This window comes from Borostomias antarcticus, assembly GCF_949987555.1.
Source record: "Borostomias antarcticus genome assembly, chromosome: 14".
Lineage (NCBI taxonomy): Eukaryota > Metazoa > Chordata > Actinopteri > Stomiiformes > Stomiidae > Borostomias > Borostomias antarcticus.
This window is the reverse complement of record NC_140247.1, coordinates 20,752,387-20,778,703: the sequence shown is the minus strand read 5'-3', so window position 1 is coordinate 20,778,703 and position 26,317 is coordinate 20,752,387. Positions and strand designations below refer to the sequence as shown.

The following is a 26,317-nucleotide window of genomic DNA, read 5'->3' as shown; positions in this document are numbered from 1 at the left end:
CTCCCCCATCTCTCCTCTCATCCTCCCATCCTCCCCCATCTCTCCTCTCATCCTCCCATCCTGCCCCATCTCTCCTCCTCCCCCATCTCTCCTCTCATCCTCCCATCCTGCCCCATCTCTCCTCCTCCCCCATCTCTCCTCTCATCCTCCCATCCTCCCCCATCTCTCCTCCTCCCCCATCTCTCCTCTCATCCTCCCATCCTCCCCCATCTCTCCTCCTCCCCCATCTCTCCTCTCATCCTCCCATCCTCTCCCATCTCTCCTCCTCCCCCATCTCTCCTCTCATCCTCCAGTCCTCTGCTAATCTATGGATTTTATCTCCTAATGGCCTCCCCCCTCACTGTCCCCCTCCATATCTGGCATCTCCCTCCCTGCTTCTCAACCTGTCTGCCCTCATGCCTCCCTGTCCGTCTATCTGTCTGTCTGCTTGTCTATCTGTCTGTCTGCCTGTCTGTTTGACTGTCTGCCTGTCCACCTGTCTGCCTGCCTGTCTGTCTGTCTACCTGTCTGTGTTTCTGTCCGCCTGTCTGCCTGCCTGTCTGTCTGTCTGCCTGTCTGCCTGTCCGCTTATATGTCTGCCTGTATATCTGCCTGCCTGTCTTTCTGTCTGCCTGTGTGGGTGTCTGTCTGTGTGTCTGTCTACCTTCTTGTCTGTCTGCCTGCTAGCCTGCGGTCCATCTGCCTGTCTGTCTGACCAGACCAGGGGGCCATGTTGGGGGAGGGGAGGCAGGGCGACACACAGCCTCTCTCTACCTGGCTAACCAGACCAGTCTGTCTGAAAGGACGATGTGAACAGCAGCCACTCAGCTGTCCTGCCCTGCCCCACTCTGAGATTCAGACGATTGAATGTACCCTGTGTGCATGGCAACGACAGAAGATTGAATGTACCCTGTGTGCATGGCAACGACAGCAGATTGAATGTACCCTGTGTGCATGGCAACGACAGCAGATTGAATGTACCCTGTGTGTATGGCGACGACAGCATATTGAATGTACCCTGTGTGTATGGCAACGACAGCAGATTGAATGTACCCTGTGTGAATGGCAACGACAGCAGATTGAATGTACCCTGTGTGAATGGCAACGACAGCAGATTGAATGTACCCTGTGTGTATGGCAACGACAGCAGATTGAATGTACCCTGTGTGCATGGCAACGACAGCAGATTGAATGTACCCTGTGTGTATGGCAACGACAGCCAGAGCTCCTCTGGGTAACATAATGGCATCGCATGCGGAGGAGCCCGAACAGCAGGGTGAGGTTCTCCATCCATCGAGCAGCAGAGTGAGGTTCTCCATCCATCGAGCAGCAGGGTGAGGTTCTCCATCCATTGAGCAGCAGGGTGAGGTTCTCCATCCATCGAGCAGCAGGGTGAGGTTCTCCATCCATCGAGCAGCAGAGTGAGGTTCTCCATCCATTGAGCAGCAGGGTGAGGTTCTCCATCCATCGAGCAGCAGGGTGAGGTTCTCCATCCATCGAGCAGCAGAGTGAGGTTCTCCATCCATTGAGCAGCAGGGTGAGGTTCTCCATCCATTGAGCAGCAGGGTGAGGTTCTCCATGCACGGAGGAAGCAGGGTGAGGTTCTGTTCAGACGGATGGGTCTCTGTGTCTGCAGTTGTTATTAGTCAAGCGCGTGCCGTGCTGGTTGGATATGTTCAGCACGGTGCTTCGCTAATGCAGACCGGTAGCCGTCCTTGTGTTGTTAAATTTCTCTCTCTCTCCTTCTCTCTCTCTATTGTCTCCTTACTGTCTCTCTCTCCCTCTCTCCCCTCTCTCTCTCTCTCTCTCTACTGTACTGGGAGGGACTTCCTCTCTGTTGCTTAGTGTGTTGCCATGGCTACGAACAGGAGATTCCTGACCCAATATATTCTACTTGACATGACTTTTCATTTGCCTCTCCCACTCTCCACTTGTTCTCTCTCTCTCTCTCTCCCTTTCTCTCACTCTCTCTCCCTCTCTCTCTCACTCTCTCTCTCTCTCTCTCTCTCTCCCTCTCTCTCTCTCCTTCTGCATGTCTCACATTTCTGTTCATCTCTCTTCACTCTTGGTAGAGAATCTTAATGTAGCTCCAGCCATCCAGAGCTGCCGGGCGCCTGTTTATGTTAACATGGTGTTCTACCGTACAGCAGGTACAAGTTACATCATTAGGATTATTATTTATAGTGCTGATGTGTCCTTAGTGGGTTCTCCTCTGGACCCTGATTGGTCGGTTTGCCATCCATGCCTCGACTGAGGAGACTCCCGACGCGCTATACCGCCCGTCCCTAAACACACACGGGCTCCTGATGCAACCCTGGCTCCCTGCGTTCTCCTCTCTCTCTCCTCTCTCTGTTTGGTGTGTGTGTGTGTGTGTGTGTGTGTGACGGGGCTGTACTGTACGTAGGGATGTTTGTCAGAGTGTGGCGGGCCCGTGGGACCCCAGCTCGTCGAAAAATCACTCAGGGCGATTTCGAGTCAAGTGTCAAATACTTCGATGCGCACTGAATGCGATGGGAAACGGTTAGGATGAGACAGCAGAGAGAGAGTGTACTGCATCATCAGGACACTGTCATCATTACATCCAGTCAACACTTTCATCAGGACACTGTCATCATTACATGCAGTCAACACTTTCATCAGGACACTGTCATCATTACATCCAGTCAACACTTTCATCAGGACACTGTCATCATTATATGCACTCGACACTTTCATAGACTCTAAATGTAGAATGTAATTTTTCTCTTTAGCCTGCCAAAATAAGAAGAAAGACATCAAGTTCTTTTCAACAATGCTTTATTTAGGGCCTACATTTCAGGTCTCTTAACAACCTTTGCCCTTACTTTACTTATGCTTTTTTTTAACAATGTAGGCCTAGCCCTCGAAAATACCAAAATATACATGACAAGTTATTTACGCCTTTTCAACAATAGCCCTTCGAAACAATACAGCCTATGTCTGTGGCCCTGTAGACTTTAAACAATAGTGATAGGGGCAAACAGGATAATCTTGTTTGGTTGACCTATTATTGTTTAGCCTTTTGGATATTGGATATTATTGTTGTTAAAGATGGTAAAACATCCCAATAATTTAAGCGAAGCAAATTAAGATTGAAATTTTTTTTTCCGGCCTACCGGTATTTTGATAGGCCATTCGGATTATACTGTAGTTGCACAGTCTCTTGGAGCCAGATCAAATGAATGATTTGTAATTGACTATGAAAGTTTCACTGTTTTAATTAAATGACGTAAAATAATGGACTTTTTCACATTCATTCATATTCATATTTTCTGAGATGCATCTGAGATGTGAGGTTATGTGAATATGAGCCCCCTGGGGTCCTGCTATAGTGCTGTAGATAGCTGCTATAAATACTGCAGCTTTCCTACTGCTCCTCCTCCTCCTCCTCCTCCTCTCCCTCAGCGGAGGCCTCTCGTCCTGCCTCGGGCTAGCTGGCTGCTCAGCACTTTTGCGGTGAGACGTCCTCCCTGTGACCTCATCACAGCGTGACGCCATCCATCACCATCACGCTCGCCGCCACCGCTCGCCGACGTCACCGCCTCGCCTCGTTAACCCATCGTGTGTCCTCTGTACCCCCTCTGTTACCGGGATATAAACACACACACACACACACGGGCACACACTCAGGCTGGACGTAGGGAAGAAGGTGGTGGTGTGTGTGGGTGGCAGGCTGGGGGGGGGTTATTGGCGCTCCTTAAGGGGGTTAACGGCCCGTCTGCAGGGTGGAACAGCTGCTGGCAACCCAGGGGTTTAATGGAGACTGCAGTTCCTCTGTCTCTGCTAGCAGCACCTGCAGTGTTCCTGTTGTCTTCTGCAGCCCCATACACACACACACACACACACACACACAGCCTGCCATTACAGAGCCTGCCATTCAGACAGGGACAGAGGACATTGCCTTAGAGGACGATTAGAGAAAAACGTGAAAAACAATTAATTGAACGGATAGAGTTAGATTAAGGTTCTGTAAAAAGGAGCTAAAATTAGAATTTTCTGAAGTTGTTAAGAGGGAATTATTACCGTCAGCTGGCTCGGGGGCAGACACTACGTGTGCAGAGCCAGCCAGCACAGGCGAGAACTATCTTATACATGGGTACCTTGTGCATTACGTTAGCTAAGCTATGATCTTGATGAGAGAGTGATTTTCTGCGGAGGAGAGGTCAGAGTATGCTGTGCAAGGCTGTGTCAGGCCATGTGTTTGCTGGTAGGCGCTGGTAGGGACGTATCTACCCAATATCCCAGGCTTCATGTAGAAGCGCTTAGCAATGAGCACGGTGCACTTGAGTCTACATGTAGAGGCACGTGTTCAGCCAGTATTTCTGGTATGGCGCATTTGTTTCTAACTGTCCTGGCAGTTACTGTGGCTGTGTACACTGCCCCCCCCCCCCCCTCTCTCTGTCTCTCTCTCTCTGTCTGTCTCTCTCTCTCTCTCTGTCTCTCTCTCTGTCTGTCTCTCTGTGTGTCTCTCTCTCTGTCTCTCTTTTTCTCTGTCGCTGTCTCTTTCTCTCTCTGTCTCTCTTTTTCTCTCTCACTGTCTCTGTCTCTCTCTGTCTTTCTGTGTCGCTGTCTCTCTTTCTATCTCTTTATCTCTCTCTCTGTCTCTCTCTGTGTCACTGTCTCTCTTTCTCTCTCTGTCTCTCTCTCCTTATATCTCTCACTGTCTCTGTCTGTCTCTGTCTCTCTTTCTCTCACTGTCTCTATCTCTCTCACTGTCTATCTCTCTCTCTCTCTTTTTCTCTCGTTCTCTCTCTCTCTCTCTCTCTCTACTTCTTCCCATCTGAGGTATCATAAGGTCACACTGTGTGTTAGCTATCTGGTCTCTCCTTCCTGATTGCTATACACCGTGACCGCTGCACACACACCTCAGTCAGTCCCGCCCTCCTGAGATGTTTGCTTTAGCTGCTCTGTGGAGAGCGGCGTGCTCGGGGGACTGGTAGCTGACGGGAGGAGGGTGATGGTTAGTGAGGTCTGGGTGAGAGGGAAGCATGGGTTCTCTATAGCCTGGGTTTGTCCTCTGTCCACGGGGTCCCTCAGACAGCACTGTGCTAGCACACCGCTAATACCCAGGCCTGGCAGAACCACGGCCCTGGCTCTCTGTGTCTCTGTCTGTCTGGCTGTGTCTCTGTCTGTCTGTGTCTCTGTCTGTCTGTCTGCCTGTGTCTGTCTGTCTGTGTCTCTGTCTGTCTGCCTGTGTCTGTCTGTCTGTGTCTCTGTCTGTCTGTCTGTGTCTCTGTCTGTCTGTGTCTCTGTCTGCCTGTGTCTGTCTGTCTGTGTCTCTGTCTGTCAGCCTGCAGAAACCCTGTACCAGAACAGCCTTATTTTCATAGACACTTGATTTTTCATGAAATAACGAGGCTTAGCTATAAACATCATAATTGCTACCAGAGAATGTGGTTGTACAGTCGGTCGAGCAATAGAGCTTCAGAGAACTTCAAATGATGTATTACTTGATGATGATGTAATTACTTTTTTTTATTCAGATACAGTGTGCTTGATGCTCCCAGTGTGGCATATTTAAATGAAGAATCATCAGATTTTAAGAATCTTAAAATATAAAATATATCCACTATATGTGACTGTAGTTGGCAGATTATTGTTGTAACCAATGATCTAGTGCAGTAGGCGAAGGGTGATGTATTCAGTGGTGTAGTGGAGGGTGTACAGCTCTTGATCCACTACCACTAATGTCAAACTAACATTTCTGCAATTTAGGCATTACAGTATACCCACGTTAGTCACCACTAAAACCTTCCATTTTTTCTGCAATTTCTGCCAAATTTCCCCCTCAATAAAGTATCTTATCTATCTTATCACTACACCCTATTGTATCTGATGTTATTCATATCTACCAGTGCAGTTTTAAATGCATTAAATAAAACAAATGTCTTTTAAGCAGATAAACTCAGTTTAGTTTAGTTTAAGTTTATTTAATAGGACAATGTGCACATACATTAAATGTTTGCAAGAAAAAAAAAGATGGGCGCACCAGATTTAGCTAAAAGCTACATTCCATCTGTAGTCCTTAACACATAAAACAGTAAAATCTAAAACCACGCTAGACACACTTTTAGCACATCGACACAATGCAGACATAGAGAACATGGTAACGCATGGACAGAGACGCACAGGTGATAAGAGGAATATGCACTGGAACAGACAAGTCAGCAGAGTAAAGAAAAGGAAGACATACTCACCCATGGACAAAACACAGGTCATAGAATAACAATATACACTAAAACACACAGAATCAAAGCACAGGTATCACAGTAGCAATATGCACCAAGCACACAGTAAAGATCTTTTTCAGCGGAAAGTGACAACAGTGTCAGGTGTCCATAGACAACAGAAATACGGATCATCCAGACACCTTCCCCAATTCTTTTGATGGTTTCCCAGCAGGAGAAAGGTTCTGTTACACTAATAAGCTAACGCTTAGCAATGGGCTGAGATGCACGGATAAAATATCAATTCTGAGATGCAAGTGTACTTTTTTTCCTACTGTATGCAGCTGCCTATAGATGAAAGTGCATTTTGATGGCATGGCATCTTTAAGAGACTTGAGAGAGTCAGACATGAGAACTCATCTAATTGCTAGCACCACAATGCATCATAGCCTGCAGTCACCTAAACCCAGCTGTAAACGGCTAGTGCTGTATAACCGCACTCTGCGTCCGGCAGGTCCTCCGGCTGTTTCTGCTCCACCTTTCAATGGAACGCTGTGAGACCTTCTAAACCACCACCAGGCATAATTACATACCGACAGGTGAGACCAGAAAGAGAGGTGCCCCTGACCCGACCAGCCGTCTTCCTTGGTTCTGCGTCACCATCTGGCCGTCGTCCCGGGCCCCGTCTCTCTCTTGGCCTGTTCAGATTGGGCTCAAACGGTTCAGTTCTGAAAGATCTACAATCCCGGGCAGAAAGCAGCCTCAAAATCCTCTCCGTTGTAGCGAGAGGTCAAAACACCCGTGTCCTCATGGGTCTGAGTAGCACCACAGCTGCTAGTAGGGGTTGCTGGCATTACTACAGACCATTAATAAACGTTTATAAACAAAATACGGGATTTGAAATCGTACCTAGACTAGGATTGGATGTACGTAACAGCTAGGCTTATTCATGAAGACCTGCATACATGTGGTTCTATGATGGTGGATGGTGCTTTGGCTCTGTAGCAGGGTAGCATAGCCCTATCTTGGAGCTCTGTACCTAACTAGCTAGCCTTGCTTCCAACTTCCCTCTAAATCCTGTTTATTATACAGTGGAAGGACAAACACACAACTATAACATTCGGTTAATGTTTATCAAACATATTCGGTCTGTGAGGTAGTTTGACCTTTCTACAATAAGCTAGAATCCTAATGCCAGGCTATCTGTAGCTAGCTCCTGGTATCATGTAAGGTGCACCTTGGTTTATGGGAACCATGAACGTATCGTTCTGCGCGGGCAGAACTACTTTTTACTGGCACAGTGTAATTCAATAGAAGCACTCATCCAAACGACGTCATACGGGACACCGCACTTCCTTCGGTCCTGAGCGACACACCTGCCGTGCCTTTCAGCTTCACACAGTGACGGGTTCTGAAGATAATCATGCCACATACAGACAGAGATGTGTTGTAGTTTAGGTGAATAATGCAGTACTGTGAACCCTCATGTAGAGATAGCGAAATTACCTCTAGTGTTGGGATGGGAGGGGGGTATGGGTAATACAGCCTTTAGGAGCTCCTGTCAGGATCTCCAGTTTGATTTATCCACCCAATCACATAACTCATCTCCCTGTCACCCTGGTTCATCTCTCCTGGATCTACTAACTAAGAGCTGATGCAATATATCACCCTGTTGCACCAATACTGAACCCCTCCTCCTCTCTCTCTCTCTCTCTCTCTCTCTCTCTCTCTCTCTCTCTCTCTCTCTCTCTTCTATCTCTCTCTCTCTACTACCCCCACCCCCCATCTCTTCTCCTCCGTCTCTACAGGGGCGCTGCACACGGGACAACTGTAAGTACCTGCATCCCCCGGCGCACCTGAAGACGCAGCTGGAGATCAACGGCAGGAACAACCTGATCCAGCAGAAAACGGCGGCGGCCATGTTGGCTCAACAGATGCAGTTCATGCTGCCAGGGGCCCAGCTGCAGCCCATAGTGAGCAGCCAACCCTAGCCCTAGCTCTACACTAGCCCTAGCCCTACGCTAACCCTAGCCCTATGCTAACATACGCTAGCCCTAATCTAACCCTAGCCCTATGCTAACCCTATGCTAGCCTTAGCCCTACGCTAACCCTATCCCTACGTTAACCCTACGCTAGCCTTAGCCCTACGCTAACCCTAGCCCTACGTTAACCCTGCGCTAGCCTTAGCCCTACGCTAACCCTATCCCTACACTAACCTACACTAACCCTAGCCCTAAGCTAACGCAAGCCCTACGCCAACCCTAGCCCTACACTAACCCTAGCCCTAAGCTAACCCTAACCCTATGCTAACCCTAGCCCTACACTAACCCTAGCCCTAAGCTAACCCTAGCCCTAAGCTAACCCTAGCCCTATGCTAACCCTAACCCTACGCTAACCCTATTCCTAGCCGCGGTTCTTCTGACTTCACATTTTGAACAGTAGGGTGTGTTCTGCAAGTGCATCTGTGCTGTGAAAGTGATGTTTATTCATCTCTCTCTCTCAGACCACGTTCCCGCTGACTCAGTCTCTAGCCACCAGTCCCAGCATGGCGTTCAGCCCCTACCTGAGCCACATGGGTCCAGGCATGGGCCTGATGCCAGAGCTACTGCCCAGCGGACCACTGCTGGTCCCCGGCAGCCCCACCGGCATGGCCGCCATGGGCAACGGCAGCTCCGCACAGAAACACATGCGCACGGACAAGCTGGAGGTGTGTGTGTTTACGGTATACCGTATAGCCTGCCTTTGTGTGTGTGTGTGTGTGTGTGTGTGTGTGTGTGTGTGTGTGTGTGTGTGTGTGTGTGTGTGTGTGTGTGTGTGTGTGTGTGTGTGTGTGTGTGTGTGAAGGAGCTTTCACACTGCCCCTAACCAACACCAACTGACTCCCAACAATCTTAAGTTGGCTGTTGTTTAGAATGTATTAAAAAAACAACAGAAACCCATCCAACCAATGCCAACAGGCACACCAGTCGTTGGTGTTGGTTTGTTTGGCGTCAGTTGGGGGCAGTGTGCAGGCACCTCACACGTCTGGCTGTCTGTGTGCTGTCTGCGTGGTCGGCGTGCTGTCTGGCTTGCCGTCGCCCAGTCTCAACCTGCCGTCCTCTCCGGTGGCGTCCAGGTGTGTCGCGAGTTCCAGCGGGGCAACTGCACGCGAGGTGAGAGCGACTGCCGGTACGCCCACCCCCTGGAGGCCGCCATGGTGGACGGCAGCGAGAACTCCGTCATCGTCTGCATGGACTACATCAAGGGCCGCTGCAGCCGCGACAAGTGCAAGTACTTCCACCCGCCCGCCCACCTGCAGGCCAGGATCAAGGCCGCGCAGCACCAGGCCAGCCAGAACAACGCCGCCGCCAGCATGGTGAGATGCCTGGCTCCAGATATACACCACACCTAGCCTGGCTCCAGATATACACCACACCTAGCCTGACTCCAGATATACGCCACCTAGCCTGACTCCAGATATACACCACACCTAGCCTGACTCCAGATATACACCACACCTAGCCTGGCTCCAGATATACACCACACCTAGCCTGACTCCAGATATACACCATACCTAGCCTGACTCCAGATATACACCATACCTAGCCTGACTCCAGATATACACCATACCTAGCCTGGCTCCAGATATACACCACACCTAGCCTGACTCCAGATATACACCACACCTAGCCTGACTCCAGATATACACCATACCTAGCCTGGCTCCAGCCCCTGAATCGCACGCCCACTTTCATTTTTGAAAAGCGATTCAGGGTCAGGAAAAGCTCTCTCCCAGAGGGATTTCTCGGTTGGAATTCCAAACAGGCCAATCAGTGTCATTAGGGGCCAGGCAGCGTAGCTGCCGGAACCCTATTGTATTTGCCTATATTATTATTATTATTATTATTCTCCATCTTCCACTGAAGTCTAACTTCCCGTGGACAAAAAATCGCCAAAATTTGCACAAAGCTCCAGTCCTATACCCAAAGTCCTCAACCTGCATTGTAGGTCAATAAACCTGAAGGTGGCGCTACAGCAACAGTCTAAAGTTTAAAACATAAAAAAAATCATAACAAATCAGCCATAGGTGCTATCACTGTAAAACCACCACGTGAATGTAGTCCCAAGTGAGACAAAACTTTCATACGCTTTGACCTTGCAGGAATTTTGAAGTCCATCACTCTGATTTCTTCATAAACTGTAAAACCTATCAAACCTATCTCCTCCCACATTTTTTGTTCAATTGACACCAAAATCGATCTACTGTATCTTCAGACTGTCCTTACCAAACGATCCTCACAGATTTTTGAAATATGAAAAATAGAGCCCACAGCACTTCAAAAAGTTTTACTGTTAACAGTTCTGTATAGTTCCTATTAATTCTCGCCAAATCAATGTCTGATCATCCTCATAAAGAGTGACAACATTGGCCACATATCCAAGATGTAGTATGATTTCTTTCAGAATTTTATCTCAAAAATTGAATTTTTAAAAATATGTTTAATTCTGTCCTCTGAAACCAACACTTCATACAGAGAAAACTACATTACCCACAATCCAACGCAAGCTCCACGAATCTGAGACATCGCTGTTGGCAACCCTACCCAACCCCCGCCGAGGACTACAATGACTAAATTGATTGATTGGCAACTGACTGAGTACACAGCTGCTGAAGTTAATGTTCAATTATGAAAAAAAAAAGCTAACAAAACCTGTAACACACATTTTTCAATCAATTAATACTAAAGTTGCTACACTGGATCTTCAAACTGTCATTCACAAACTCATTGACCAGATTATTGAATTATCAAAATTGAGCTTACAATGCATTAAAATGTTTTACTTATTATTATTATTCTCCATCTTCCACTGAAGTCTAACTTCCTGTGGACAAAAAATCACAAAAATGTGCACATAGCTCCAGTACTAAACCCAAAGTCCTCAACCTGCATTGTAGATCAATAAACCTCAAGGTGGCGCTACAGCAAAAGTCTAAAGTTTAAAACTTTAAAAAATCATAACAAATCAGCCATAGGTGCCATCACAGTAAAACCACCACGTGAATGTAGGCCCAAGTGAGACAAAACTTTCATACACTCTGACCTTGCAGGAATCTTGATTATTATTATTATTCTCCATCTTCCACTGAAGTCTAACTTCCCGTGGACAAAAAATCACCAAGATTTGCACATAGCTCCAGTAGTATACCCAAAGTCCTCAACCTGCATTGTAGGTCAATAAACCTGAAGGTGGCGCTACAGCAACAGTCTAAAGTTTAAAACTTAAAAAAAATCATAACAAATCAGCCATAGGTGCTATCACTGTAAAACCACCACGTGAATGTAGTCCCAAGTGAGACAAAACTTTCATACGCTTTGACCTTGCAGGAATTTTGAAGTCCATCACTCTGATTTCTTCATAAACTGTAAAACCTATCAAACCTATCTCCTCCCACATTTTTTGTTCAATTGACACCAAAATCGATCTACTGTATCTTCAGACTGTCCTTACCAAACGATCCTCACAGATTTTTGAAATATGAAAAATAGAACCCACAGCACTTCAAAAAGTTTTACTGTTAACAGTTCTGTATAGTTCCTATTAATTCTCGCCAAATCAATGTCTGATCATCCTCATAAAGAGTGACAACATTGGCCACATATCCAAGATGTAGTATGATTTTTTTCAGAATTTTATCTCAAAAATTGAATTTTTAAAAATATGTTTAATTCTGTCCTCTGAAACCAACACTTCATACAGAGAAAACTACATTACCAACAATCCAACGCAAGCTCCACGAATCTGAGACATCGCTGTTGGCAACCCTACCCAACCCCCGCCGAGGATTACAATGACTAAATTGATTGATTGGCAACTGACTGAGTACACAGCTGCTGAAGTTAATGTTCAATTATGAAAAAAAAAAGCTAACAAAACCTGTAACCCACATTTTTCAATCAATTAATACTAAAGTTGCTACACTGGATCTTCAAACTGTCATTCACAAACTCATTGACCAGATTATTGAATTATCAAAATTGAGCTTACAATGCATTAAAATGTTTTACTTATTATTATTATTCTCCATCTTCCACTGAAGTCTAACTTCCTGTGGACAAAAAATCACAAAAATGTGCACATAGCTCCAGTACTAAACCCAAAGTCCTCAACCTGCATTGTAGGTCAATAAAGCTGAAGGTGGCGCTACAGCAACAGTCTAAAGTTTAAAACTTTAAAAAATCATAACAAATCAGCCATAGGTGCCATCACAGTAAAACCACCACGTGAATGTAGGCCCAAGTGAGACAAAACTTTCATACACTCTGACCTTGCAGGAATTTTGATTATTATTATTATTCTCCATCTTCCACTGAAGTCTAACTTCCCGTGGACAAAAAATCACCAAGATTTGCACATAGCTCCAGTAGTATACCCAAAGTCCTCAACCTGCATTGTAGGTCAATAAACCTGAAGGTGGCGCTACAGCAACAGTCTAAAGTTTAAAACTTAAAAAAATCATAACAAATCAGCCATAGGTGCTATCACTGTAAAACCACCACGTGAATGTAGGCCCAAGTGAGACAAAACTTTCATACGCTTTGACCTTGCAGGAATTTTGAAGTCCATCACTCTGATTTCTTCATAAACTAAAACCTATCAAACCTATCTACTCCCACATTTTTAGTTCAATTGACACCAAAATTGATCTACTGTATCTTCAGACTGTCATTACCAAACGATCCTCACAGATTTTTGAAATATGAAAAATTGAGCCCACAGCACATCAAAAAGTTTTACTGTTAACAGTTCTGTATATAGTTACTATTAATTCTCGCCAAATCAATGTCTGATCATCCTCATAAAAAGTGACAACATTAGCCACATATCCAAGATGTAGTATGATTTTTTTTTAGAATTTTATCTCAAAAATTGAATTTTTTAAAATATGTTTAATTCTGTCCTCTGAAACCAACACTTCATACAGAGAAAACTACGTTACCCATAATCCAACACAAGCTCCACGAATCGGAGACATCGCTGTTGGCAACCCTACCCAACCCCCGCCGAGGATTACAATGACTAAATCGATTGATTGGCAACTGACTGAGTACACAGCTGCTGAAGTTAATGTTCAATTATGAAGAAAAGCAAACAAAACCTGTAAAAATTAATAAACATATCTCATCCAACATTTTTCAATCAATTAACACCAAACTTGCTACACTGGATCTTCAGACTGTAATTCACAAACTCATTGACCATTGTTGAATTATCAAAATCGAGCTTACAACGCATCAAAATGTTTTACAAATGTTTTACGATACGAATGTACAAAATGAACATTGGAATGTCAACTTTCTTGTTGTCCTATTCTCTCGCTTATTGCTCCTAAACTTGTCGGAAATTGCCTGGCCCCGCCTCATCGCTGCGAAGCAGCTTTAATGTGTTTTGTTTTTGTACTGCAATGGGAGCCTGTTCAGACTGAATGATGAACTCTCAGAACTGCTGGAACTCCTTCAAGGTCCCTCAGGTCCTCTGATCAGCTTCTCCTGGTTGTCCCCAAATCCAGGCTGAAGCTCAGGGGGGATCGGGCTTTCGCAGTGGCCGCCCCTAAGCTCTGCAACGAGCTGCCCATGCATGTTAGACAGGCCCCCACTCTTCAGGTGTTTAAATCACGCCTCAAAACACACTTAAATTCTTTGGCGTTTTCCTGACATGGCCTAAGAGACTTGTCCTTTTTCATGTGACATACTGCGTATGTTTTACTATGTGCTCTTTGTGTGTTATAGTTGTTTGACTTGTACAGCACTTTGGTCAACTTTGTTGTTTTTAAATGTGCTGTGGTATGGTATGAAGCGAAACAAAATGGCAATTCAGTCTCAGGTCAGACCATAATAGGAGTGTCAGGCCAGACCATAATAGGAGTGTCAGGCCAGACCATAATAGGAGTGTCAGGCCAGACCATAATAGGAGTGTCAGGCCAGACCATAATAGGAGTGTCAGGCCAGACCATAATAGGGGTGTCAGGCTAGACCATAATAGCACTTAAAAAATAATTTTCTGAATGAAGGGACAGTTTGAAAACAAATGTACAGTACTTGATTGTAGTTGTTTAAATGCTTTGAATATCAAGTGATTCTGCCGCGATGGATAATGCAGCAATCCCCACCAGGGACGGCTTCTGGGTTTGGTGGATAGTAGGCGTGGCCCTGGGCGACGGAGTGGCTGGGTTAGCAGGGAGTGGCCGACCCTAATAGAACTAGCTACAAAGCAGAAAACACAGGGAGGAGTAGGAGGAACAAACAGGGGTGTGTCATCTTGTCTGATACCCTGTTATGCCAAGCTAAGCTAACAGCAGCTACTGTAATAGCTAGTGTTGCTAATGTTTATTGACTCATGTTGGGTTTATTGACTTATGTACTAATAGTTCTCCAGCCAGTTATGTTACTCTCTAATGTCTCAAATTAATTAATTATTAGCTGCGTTTTTTTTCATCATTGGTCTGGTTTTAATGATTTTGCATTGAATTTATCAGAATCAGAATCAGTTTTATTTGCCAGGTTGTTTTTACATACTAGGAATTAGTGTTGGTCCGTTGGTGCATAACACTGATGGAGCCAAACAGGCGCACCATCGCCCTATCCACTAGCACCACAACCTCCTCAATCTGCAGCTTACAGTGGAGACACGTGTCTTGCATCATTACGATACTGTGGGACTGAGGTTTTGGCTATTTTAATAAGCTGGGACTGCTTGTGTATTCCTAGGGAGTGCACACTGCGTGTGTGTGTGTGTGTATGCGCGCGCGCGTGTGTGTAGGAATTTTTTCTCTTTTTTTTCCAGGGTTGATTTATGGCTTCTGTGCCCCTTCGAACACTGCATGTTAAAACAGGCACAAGTGAGATCTGATTGGACGGCAGCGCCAACTTAAACATTATGCATCAGTCGAGACATCAGAGAACATTCTGGCACGTCCTGTCCCTCCTCGTGAGCGTGGAACCGGCCGTTCTGTCTGTGTTCTCTCTGATGTGAAAGAGGCGACATCTGCACTGCAGATACAGAGAGAGGGAAGGACTGGAGACGGAGGGATGGAGGGATGGAGATGGAGGGATGGAGATGGAGGGATGGAGACGGAGGGATGGAGACGGAGGGATGGAGGGATGGAGATGGAGGGATGGAGATGGAGGGATGGAGACGGAGGGATGGAGGGACTGGAGACGGAGGGATGGAGACGGAGGGATGGAGGGATGGAGACGGAGGGATGGAGATGGAGGGACTGGAGACGGAGGGATGGAGACGGATGATGACGCTCCACGCCCAATGGTTTTCTCAGGCGGAGCTTTTGCGTTTTGCTTTGGTTTCACTTTTTTTTCAGTCTCAGTCTCAGATTTTAAAAGCTTCTCATCGTCATGTTTTACGTTGGTCTTTTTTGTGTTTTTGTTCTCCTTTTTGTTCTTCGTCGCTTTCATAAACTCTTCCCTGTTTTTTTACATTAACACATTTCACCGTCATGCCCCTCTCTATGACCTCGCCCCAGTCTCTGCTGGCCTTCTATCTGTGTGTTGTGATCCCGATTGGTTGGCTGTGGTCACGCGCTGGCCGCCCAGCCCCGCCCCTGGCCCGTTGGTCCCCTGAAGCCAGACGTGCAGTCCTGTGACGTGGCATCTTTGACCTTTCACCTTTTTTACGGCGTCTTTTTTATCCCGTCGTAAACGTAAACGGCCGTCCGATCCGCCTCTGGCGCTCCAGTCAGATGGCACAGCGTGGTTTCCAGTAGAAAATGGAACCCTGGCCGGTCCATGTCGCTACGTGGAGGCCTTACGCTGGGCTGCTGGTCTCAAGTACCGCAGCGCCCTCTTGTGGCGATGAACGGAAGCAGCCAAAGTGTTCCATACTGCCTGAGTGGTTCAGGAGAGTCTTTAGCACTTGCTGTAAAGCTGTTATAAGAAGCCTTTTAAGAAGAAGCCAAGCGTTTGCTAGAACACTTAAGTAACAGACTTCCTCACCCCCCCCCCCCCACAGGCCCTGCCTCCCGGAGCCATGCAGTCGCTACCAAAGAGGCCGATCCTGGAGAAGAGCAACGGAGCGGCGGCCATGTTCAACCCCAGCATGTTCCACTACCAGCAGGCCCTGGCCAACATGCAGCTGCAGCAGCACGCTTTCATCCCCACCGGTGAGTCCGTGGGGGCGGTGGGTGGGGCAGGGCCAGGTGGCTTTTTTTGGGGGGGGGGCGGCAGTGACAGGGGGTTGGGTAAGCAGTCAGATATTTTCGGGGGACTGTACTATATGTGACGGTTGGTGAACCACCCCCCCCCCTCCCCCCCCACAGAACTGTCCCTGGTCTCAGACCTCAACACTGGGATAGAGCAGGACATTTAACGGGAGGTTCCACAGCGAGTCAGCACTCTTTAACCCTAAACCACAGCGAGTCAGCACTCTTTAACCCTAAACCACAGCGAGTCAGCACTCTTTAACCCTAAACCACAGCGAGTCAGCACTCTTTAACCCTAAACCACAGCGAGTCAGCACTCTTTAACCCTAAACCGCGCACAAACACACAGGCGGCCTGGCCTGGGGAATCAGCAGCAAGAAGCCACGTAGAAACGTTGTTTAGGAGCACTGCTACGTGCAGAGCTGGCTCAGTTCAGTTTGGGGGGCTGATGTACGACTGAATAGTTGCAACAGAAGACATACATGCAAACATAATGGGAGAGAGAGAGAGAAAGAGAGAGAGAGAGATAGAGAGAGAGATAGAGAGAGAGAGATAGAGAGAGCGTTCCTTGTGAAGGAATGTCAAGAGCATGCTCCTGCTGTGTTGGATAGGGCTAATGACTATTCTTTTCTTCCTTCCTACTCCCACTGTTTCTTTCTTTCTTTCTCTTCTTCTTTCTTTCTCTCCTTTCTTTCTTTCTTTCTTTTTTTCTTTCGTTCTATCTCATTTTTTCTTTCTTTCTCTCTCTCCCACTCCTTTTCTGTCCTTTGTGCATTTGCTCCACTCTTGACTGACCCCCTCCCCCGCACCCCCCCCCCCCCCCCCCCTCCCCCGTGGCCTCGTCACACATAAACCCTCCCACGCCGCCGCCTCTCGCCAGGCGCTGCTAAGTGTCGAGCGCCCTCACGCTTCTGCCGCTTCTGTAGCATTGAGAGAATGTTCCGGTCACAGTGTGACACGACGACACGCTTCCACCCCCCTCCCCCTCGCCCCCAGCTCCTCCCACAGGCAGGTGCACACGTACGGCACACACTGGCCAATCACGTTGTAGTACGTACCTATCCAGACGTTAGCGACAGCCAGCTCACGGAATGAAGGCCTCAAGCAGCCGTGGCTACGCAGAACCTCTCTCTCTGTCGGACTGCATCTTGTGCCCTCCACTGTCCTGTGTGTGTGTGTGTGTGTGTGTGTGTGTGTGTGTGTGTGTGTGTGTGTGTGTGTGTGTGTGTGTGTGTGTGTGTGTGTGTGTGTGTGTGTGTGTGTGTGTGTTGGAGGGGAAGGGGGGGTGGCTGTGTGTGCGTTCACGTCCCCAGGCCGTCAGCGTGTCTCTGCTGTGTACCAGGCTGTGATGACTAGGGATGGGCATTTTCAGTTATTGTAATACTCGAGTACTCTATATTCATAATGAACGAGTACTCGAGTACTCGCTGTTCTGTAATCTACCGTAAAAATAAATCTGATAGGTCCATGGCCATCGATGTAGGCCTACAGTAGGCTATGTGCCCGATTAAGTAAACGTGCCCGACTGTTTAGAAATTATCCCGACGTATTTCGTTATAGCGAATTTGCATATGAATAAACAACCAACAATTTAAGCCATTAAATCCAATTGCATTTATTAAAGAACAAACGTCACAGCGGACATACTGTGTTCTTTAACTTATCTTTTCCGTTCGTTTGTCGTCGCATCGTCGTGAGCTAGCCGGGCTAGCAAATGATGTGATTCGGGGTCGTTGTCCAGTCGTCTAATTCATTGTTTCGTTGTGCTTTAACCGCATGTGGTTGAGCATTGAGCTGGTTTGCTTATGATAAGCAAGTTTCACATTGCAGATTTTGCACTGCACACTGTTTTCCCCTTCTTTCTCAAAGTATTTCCAGACTGTACTTTTACGAGCAGCAGACATGTTGCGACTGATGTGAGTAGCCTCACGCAGGTAGCCAAAAACACAGTGCGCAGGTGCATGAATAACGAAGCTTTTTTTTTTTCATAGTGAAACAATTACTCGCCATGGTTACTCGAGTACTGACGTCAACAACGAGTACTCGGGTACTCGTGCCCATCCCTAGTGATAACAGCCTTGAATGTGGCTCACCCTGTTCTTGTCGCTCGCACTAACCTGGATGTTGTTTTGTCTTGTCCTGTTGTCACTCACCCCCTCCTCCCTCCCTCTCCTCCTGTCCCTGTTCCCCCTCCTCTCCCCTCCGCTCTCAAACCCCACCTCCCGCCACCCCCCTCCCCCTCACCCCCTCACCGCCCCCCCTCGTCCCTCTGCATGCTGTGGCAGGCTCAGTCCTGTGCATGGCGCCATCGGGAGGCATGGGTAGGTCAGCTCCTTCTCTCAACTCTGCTGGGGGGGTGTGTGGGGGTGGGGGGGGGGGAGGGCATGTGTGTGTGTGTGTGTGGGGGTAGACATAGACAGAGAGGAGGGAGGGGAGAGAGGGAGAGTCGCAGCACAAGTGAAGAATATATTTGATATGATCTCTGCTGGATGGTGATAAACGTAGCTCTGTAGTGCCGAGACACAGAGGACCCTAGAAGATCTGATATCGGTAACCCGACTGTACAGAAGAGGTCATGAGGTCAGACTTTTTGTCCATCTGTCCTCCCTCTGTCTGTCTGTCTGTCTGTCTCTCTGTCTGTCTGAGTCTGTCTGTCTGTCTGTCTGTCTCTCTGTCTGTCTGCCTGTCTGTCTGTCTGTCTGTCTGTCTGTCTGTCTGTCTCCGTGTGTCCATCTGCTTTTCACCCTGACATTTCTGACTTCTTTTCTAACTGATTGTAACTTTTTTTTTTAAACTTTGGGTATTTGTTTGTGTTCACATTTGCAAGCCTGTGTGTGTGTGTGTGTGTGTGTGTGTGTGTGTGTGTGTGATCTCAGACAGCTCTGAGTGGGGCCAGTGTTAGGTGTTGGTTACTCACAAGTTTGAAGACATTCATCCAGGGTTCATCAATCAATCAATCAATCAATCAGGGAGGTGGGCATACGATCCACCTCTACATATTCCAGAGGGAAGCAAAAAAACAGTAATCACCCGGGGGCCAGATAAGTGAGCTGTAAAAATTCTTCCCTGACCCCTCTCAACAAGGCGATTGAGCAAGCTCCAGGAGTATGTTTGTCTACCGGCTAAGAACATTTATAAAGCAATACATTACATTAAATTACATTTCAGAGTAAGAGAGGAAAAAAAAGCATCTAGCATCCGCCATAGCCCGCCATAGCCCTTCTCAGGAACTGTGAGTGCGCTGACGACGTAGCATCTGCTACCACAGTCCTTTCTACCAACATAGGAAATTTTGACTTTTAAATTGTCGCCAAGTTGGCGGCGCTTGGCGCTCATATTTTAAAAGTGTCAAATAAACATTTCACTCACCAAAGCAGAAACGCCTATTCTAACAAACGATGGGTTTTGAAAGCTCGGCGCTATTAAGTGATCTTTTTATCCGTTTTTTGTGGCATCGTCATAATTTTTCGAGGTAGTCTTCTTCAACTGCAATACAACTCCGCATAGCTGACAGCGCCCCATCTGGTCGGAAATCCTCGAAACTACCTCGAAAACTACGCGCGAATCAAGACATACGTTTACCTTGATCACGTGTGTTTGGCCAGAGTTAGCACACTAAGGGGCGAATTCACTAAAGCAAATTGCGCTCGCTAATTGCACCATAATATTGCGCGTCAGTTGCGCCCGCTATGTGCTCCGTTTTAAAAACCTATTCACTAAAGATATTGCGCTAATAATATCCCAGCGCAAACACGCCCATTCGGTGTTTGCGGCTGAGTGCAATTTGCTGCTGATATAGGAAATGACTATAAATACTGCGCATACAGCGCATACAACTCGTATGCATATCATTGGACGATGGCAGACAGAAAAAGAAAGATACGATTTTCAGACAGCGAACTTGAAGGCCTCACGGACGAGGTTCAAAAACATGTCTCACAGCTTTCGGCAAAAAATATCACGACTGCAGCAAAAAATCATATTTGGTTTTTAATTTCCCAATCAGTCAGTGCCATTTGTGTGTGTAAACGCGGAAGACTGCAAACGGAGGTGGAATGATTTAAAAAGACGAACAAAGGAAAAATTGTCATTTTATGTTATGCAAGTTGCAGCACGATGATCTGGCATACTTTTGGGGGAGTGTATAACATTGCCCCACCGGTACGATCTAGGCATCTAAACGGCTTTTCAGGATTCCAAATGTGCACTCAATCACACCGCGCGTCCTGATGTGAGCCCAGTTGTACGCCGCCTCTCCAACGTTGGAAGGATTACGCACGGGAGTCATCATCCATGGCTGAAGATGATACCTGCCGTCACCTATGATACAAAAGCAAAATATTTTCAAGACCATTCAAATAAAACAAATATTGTGTAGGCTATGTTTTTATTTATTTATTTATATCGGCCCCCAGCCGTTCAATGAACAGCTATAGGGAATGCGCAGTTTCGCGTATAGACTATTATACGCACAGTTTCGTGCTATGTAGGCTATTATATTCATTGTGGGAGCTTGGACTCGCTGGGGACGGGTGGAGAGACGCATAGTCAACTGAGCCTCCCCAGACGCGACTTCATCCTCCAGTTGGCTGAAGAGCTGCGCGCTCTGGTGTCCAAACAGTTACCGCGGTGGTTCTAGTGTTAAATCAAAAAGTGACCTTCTTCTAAATATTCTCTCACGAACAACATGCCTGGCATTGCGATGCCTTCGCCTCGCAACAATCACTGCTGCCATGATCAGCGGACAGGCTGACCGCGACACACCCCTTGCGCTTAAATACCACCACGTTTCTGAAAACGGTATTAATTTCACTTTAACTGCGTGAGGCAATTTGCGCCGATGTTTGTGAATTGGGCGGGTTTTGCAATAATGTTCATTTGCATAGAAAGGGGAACATTCTCCGCCCATATTACCTAATTTAAATATGAGCTAATAACACCGGCGCAGAGCAACGCAATGACGAACGCAACGCAGTTAACACCGTATTTCACCCTTTGCGAGGGCTTTGTGAATAGCAAACATAATTTTTGACTTATTTGCACAGGCTTTGCGTCAGGAAAAGCTGCGCAATCCTTTAGTGAATTCGCCCCTAAGTCTTGGATAACTAGGATTGCTTTTCTCTAATAGGGACAATGCAGGGATATTAGAGAGTTATTGTTACATTGCGTTTCAAGTTTTTTTTAATTACGCAAATCATGCTTTTCATTAAATCAGTGGAGTTTACCCTTTCAATTTTGCCGTGCACGAAAGCCATGAAATGCATTCAGGGGGACGTCTGTGCTCCCGGAAAGAACGAGTTCTTACATGATTTTAGAGCGCAATCAACTTTTACCAAGAGACAAAATTAAGTCCCTCCATTCACCAATCCTATTCGTCCTCGAGCGCAGAGTGCGAGCACAGCGTTCCATAGGTATTCCATAGATAAGGCCAATTCAACTGTAACATATTTGCGGGACATGGACAGACAGTTAGGGTATTAAAAACATTCACGCACCCTAGTATTTATTCATAACTTCTGCGTCAGGATTGCTGACATAAACCCATTCTTCTCTCTTACTCTCTCTCTGGCTCCTCCTCCTCCTCTCTCTCTGGCTCCTCCTCTCTCTCTCTGGCTCTTCCTCCTCCTCTCTCTCTGGCTCCTCCTCCTCCTCCTCCTCTCTCTCTGGCTCCTCCTCCTCCTCTCTCTGGCTCCTCCTCCTCTCTCTCTCTGGCTCCTCCTCCTCTCTCTCTGGCTCCTCCTCCTCCTCTCTCCCTCTCTGGCTCCTCCTCCTAAATACAGGAAATTACTACACCACTGGTGGGGCCCAATGCCATATCTTTTCATGGGGGCCAAAATACTTGCCGGTGCCCCTGTCTCTGTGTGTGTGTGTGTTTGTGTGTGTGTGTCAACAGCTGTTTTAATCATTTCCTGTCCTGTCTCTGTGTTTTTTTTGTTCATCCATAGCTACTTCCTGTACGATGATAATATGATGCTGATATAATAAGATGTTTCAGGGGAACGTTGCTAATTACATTTCCCCAACAACGGGAAGGAGGATGACTGTGTTGTGACGACTGTTATTGTAACGACCGTGTTGTAACGACTGTTGTAACGACTGTGTTATTGTAACGACTATGTTGTAACGCCTGTGTTATTGTGACGACTGTTGTAACAAAGAAATGAGGGAAACATGTCAGTCTTATAGTCAATGTCCTTGTCCTCGTGTGTGTGTGTGCGTGCGTGAGTGTGTGTGTGAGTGTGTATGTGTGTGTGTGAGTCTGGGTTTTACAGAACTAGTTTTTCTTCTTTCCTCTCTTACTCATGTGCTCCACCCCCCCACACATGCCCCGCCCATCTCATCCGAATACAATTATCAGATGCCTTAGTCTGATTAGATTGTATGACTGTAAATGACTGCCATATTTTGTCAACAACCATTAGTTGTGGAAACTACACATTTCTCCATATTTTTTAGAACATGTTGGTAACATGTGAATAGTAATGTGATATTATTTTTCTCTTATCTCATTCGCATGTGTCTTGATTCTTGTTGGAACCCCCCCACCCCTCTCACACCGGTGGCAATGTCACATGACTTTGTTGCCATTACTTACTCCTCCTCCACATTTCGCCATGGTAACCATAACATCCCCCCTCCCCCCACCCATCCCCTCGTTCTCTGTCTCTCGTCCGACTCGCCTGAATAAAAGTTCCCATGATGCACGGTGCCACCACCTCCACTGTTTCCTCGGCCTCGACCCCAGTCACCAATGTTCCTTTGGCAGAATCAGCCGCCTCCAATCAGGTTTGCCTCCATTTTGTGTTCTCTCTTTGGTTTCAGCCCTGTGGAGGGACATGTCCATAGATCCTAACTGTAAAACCCACCTGCTATATCTCCATGCATACTGTACATGTTCACACATCCCACTCCTCTGTGACTTTTAATGTAACGAAAGTGAGGAGAGCTTCAACCTTCGCACCGGGAGAGAGACCAGCTCTTTAGTATCTAGTGTCCCGTCCCCTGCGTCACTCTGTCTGTCTCTGTCTCGACTGTTGTGATCTGTGTGGACATTATATCTGTGGTGTGGAACTAGAAAGCACCTCATCATACTAGAGCAGTCTAACCCTTTTACTCAGTAAAGGCCTACGATGCGACCTCTGCCCCAAACGCTCTTCTTTGTGTAGAGTGTCGAAGCAGGAAGTAAGCCGAAGCAGGAAGTGCTGACCCACATTGGACCTTAAAGCAATACATCGCGATATTTGGACCTTTACAAACATGTCTGGTGCTAATTCTCCAATTAGATTTACTAAAAGTAAGCTGAATCGTCCAAACAGTCTACTCGGAAAGATAATACAATTAACATTTATTACCTTTTAAAACTCGCACCCCCAGGACGCAGCATGTAGTAGTAGTAGCTAACTATTAATGTAGTAGTAGTAGCTAACTATTCAGGCGTCTATGGATATCATGCGTTTATTAGCTCAATGATATCATGGCGGAGGTGAGAAAACCGAAGCGAAACATCACGGAGGAAGCCAGAAAAAGACAATCTGATAGAGCGAGGGATAAGACCAGAGTCAATCTTGGTAAGGCTTTTATCCGTTGGAGAGAGCTACGTGATGAAATCGGCTTCAAAACAGACGCAGAGTTTTGCAGCCACCTTCTTGACTTGTAAGTAATAATGCTGGCTAGCTAGCTAGCTACTAGCTGTCTTTTTAGCTATGTGTTCATTTGCAGTTATTGTTTAGTTCGGCTGAGCTATGAAAGTTTTTGACTCGCATGTTATAGTTTGGATTGAATTATTGTGGTTATCGTAATGCTACGTATGCATATGGATTTTACTATTGTTGTTGCTGCTATCTGAGCGAACTGCCAAACTAAATGTTGTTGTATTTTATGTGCAATGACAATAAAACTAATCTAATCTAATCTATCCATGACAGTGAAGAGGAGAGCGAGTCCTAATAACGTTACGACAGTACGACAGTGCACTTACTCGCAGAGCCTGTGGGGGCGCAGTTCCGAGAAAACGCTATGTATTACTTTAAATCGGAAAAAATATCATTGGTAGTCAATAGCGAGAGACAAATCAAATCCCTTTTGAATTGTGCCATGACCATACACATATGTTTGTCAATTTCAAACATAATTTTTACTCATCTCTGTTAATTCACATTAGCTAGCCAACATTACACTTGTTTAACACTCAACAAAACCTTGTAAAGCAGATCTTGTATGCCAGCTTTTACAGAACTGACGAACTGTCCTTTTGCATAGCAGCAGCTCTCAACATGGCCAGACTAATAGTGATTTTCACCTTTTTAATACTTTTAAACTCGTTCTAGAATAACTGCTTTACAGTTTTACGACAAACTGTAACTTTCTCGACTTCGAATTGACAAAGATCATATGTCTATGGTTATGGCACAATTCAAACGGATCAAGAATTTTTTTGTTTCTTGGCGTTGACTAGTGTACATATTTTTTCAGAAATAAGGTCCCATGGGACAGCGCTTCCTGCTTCCGCTTAGGCACTCTATACAGTATGTAGATATGGTTCAGGTTCTATACAGTATGTAGATGTGGTTCAGGTTCTATACAGTATGTAGATATGGTTCAGGTTCTATACTGTATGTAGATATGGTTCAGGTTCTATACAGTATGTAGATATGGTTCAGGTTCTATACAGTATGTAGATATGGTTCAGGTTCTATACTGTATGTAGATATGGTGCAGGTTCTATATAGTATGTAGATATGGTTCAGGTTCTATACTGTATGTAGATATGGTTCAGGTTCTATACTGTAGATATGGTTCAGGTTCTATACTGTATGTAGATATGGTGCAGGTTCTATATAGTATGTAGATATGGTTCAGGTTCTATACTGTAGATATGGTTCAGGTTCTATACAGTATGTAGATATGGTTCAGGTTCTATACAGTATGTAGATATGGTTCAGGTTCTATACTGTATGTAGATATGGTTCAGGTTCTATACAGTATGTAGATATGGTTCAGGTTCTATAATGTAGATATGGTTCAGGTTCTATACCGTATGTAGATATGGTTCAGGAAATCTGTCACCATCTGCTTTAAGGTTGTAACAAAGTATATCTGTGTCAACTGCAAAATATTCTTACACACATTCATAACTTTGACATGAAATCCAAAAGCCTTATCAAACTGCCTGTCCTGTAATGTCATGAATTAACCCTTTACCACCTGTTTTCTATCCTTCTCAGTGGAAGGGTTTCATTATTCCTCTCCCTGCCCCGCCCCCTCTCTTCCAGTAGACCCAGCGGAGGTTCTGAGCGCCGACCCCATGGATCTCCAGTGCATCCCCATGGAAACCCACTTCTGTCCAATCCCCAAGCTGCTGGTGGCGGCGCCTGTGGCCCTGAACCCAGTAAGCCTCTCGCGAAACCCCAGTTAGAGCACCCGCCATCGACAACGCCAGCCCCCCCCCACCCCCTACACCGAACCCCAACCCCATCGCCGACCGACCCCACCCCCAAAAAAACACCATAGCCAACCACCTGAATGCATCAGACGTGCCTAACCTGCAGCGTGCTCCCCGTGAGAAGTGGTGGTGACCACATTCAGGAGGTTTTCACGTTATCAAAAACATCAACTCTGTTGATGTTTACACAGGCAATACTGAAGCTCGGACCCACTACTGTTGATAGAAGCCAGCCGCCCTGAGGCACACTGACTTGAAAGAGCAGGCTGGCAGGAGCGATAGAGCTCCCAGCTCCCTACAGCCATACACGCGGACACCTTTAACACACACACACACACACACACACACACTATAGTAGAAACAGAAAACCCTAATTGAGACAATGCTATGGATGTGAATGAGCAATGACCTTACATATTTGACTTTTCCCAAAGTCAGACAACAGTCTGGGCGGGGGGGGGGTGTGGTCTGATTCAGAGCAGGAGAAAGAGCGGAAGCAGTCTGCCAGCGTTGAAGCAC

General features: G+C 46.4%; 1 protein-coding gene across 6 annotated transcripts in view; it reads left to right on the top strand.

Annotated features, from left to right (window-relative positions):
• mbnl3 (muscleblind-like splicing regulator 3) overlaps positions 1 to 25,765 on the top strand; it is a 41,524-nt gene extending 15,759 nt beyond the window's left edge. Inside the window, exons 3-9 of one of the 6 annotated variants that reach the window (XM_084448314.1) lie at positions 7,973 to 8,137; positions 8,668 to 8,871; positions 9,280 to 9,519; positions 16,167 to 16,317; positions 18,642 to 18,677; positions 23,048 to 23,142; positions 25,629 to 25,765. In XM_084448314.1, coding sequence (XP_084304440.1) covers positions 7,973 to 8,137; positions 8,668 to 8,871; positions 9,280 to 9,519; positions 16,167 to 16,317; positions 18,642 to 18,677; positions 23,048 to 23,142; positions 25,629 to 25,631 — 894 coding nt within the window. In that variant the 3' untranslated portion in view covers positions 25,632 to 25,765. Of the gene's footprint in view, positions 1 to 7,972; positions 8,138 to 8,667; positions 8,872 to 9,279; positions 9,520 to 16,166; positions 16,318 to 18,641; positions 18,678 to 23,047 lie in introns of all 6 variants that reach the window. The other 5 variants (XM_084448311.1, XM_084448315.1, XM_084448313.1 and 2 more) reach the window with 5 other exon arrangements.
• Positions 25,766 to 26,317: the final 552 nt, after the last annotated feature.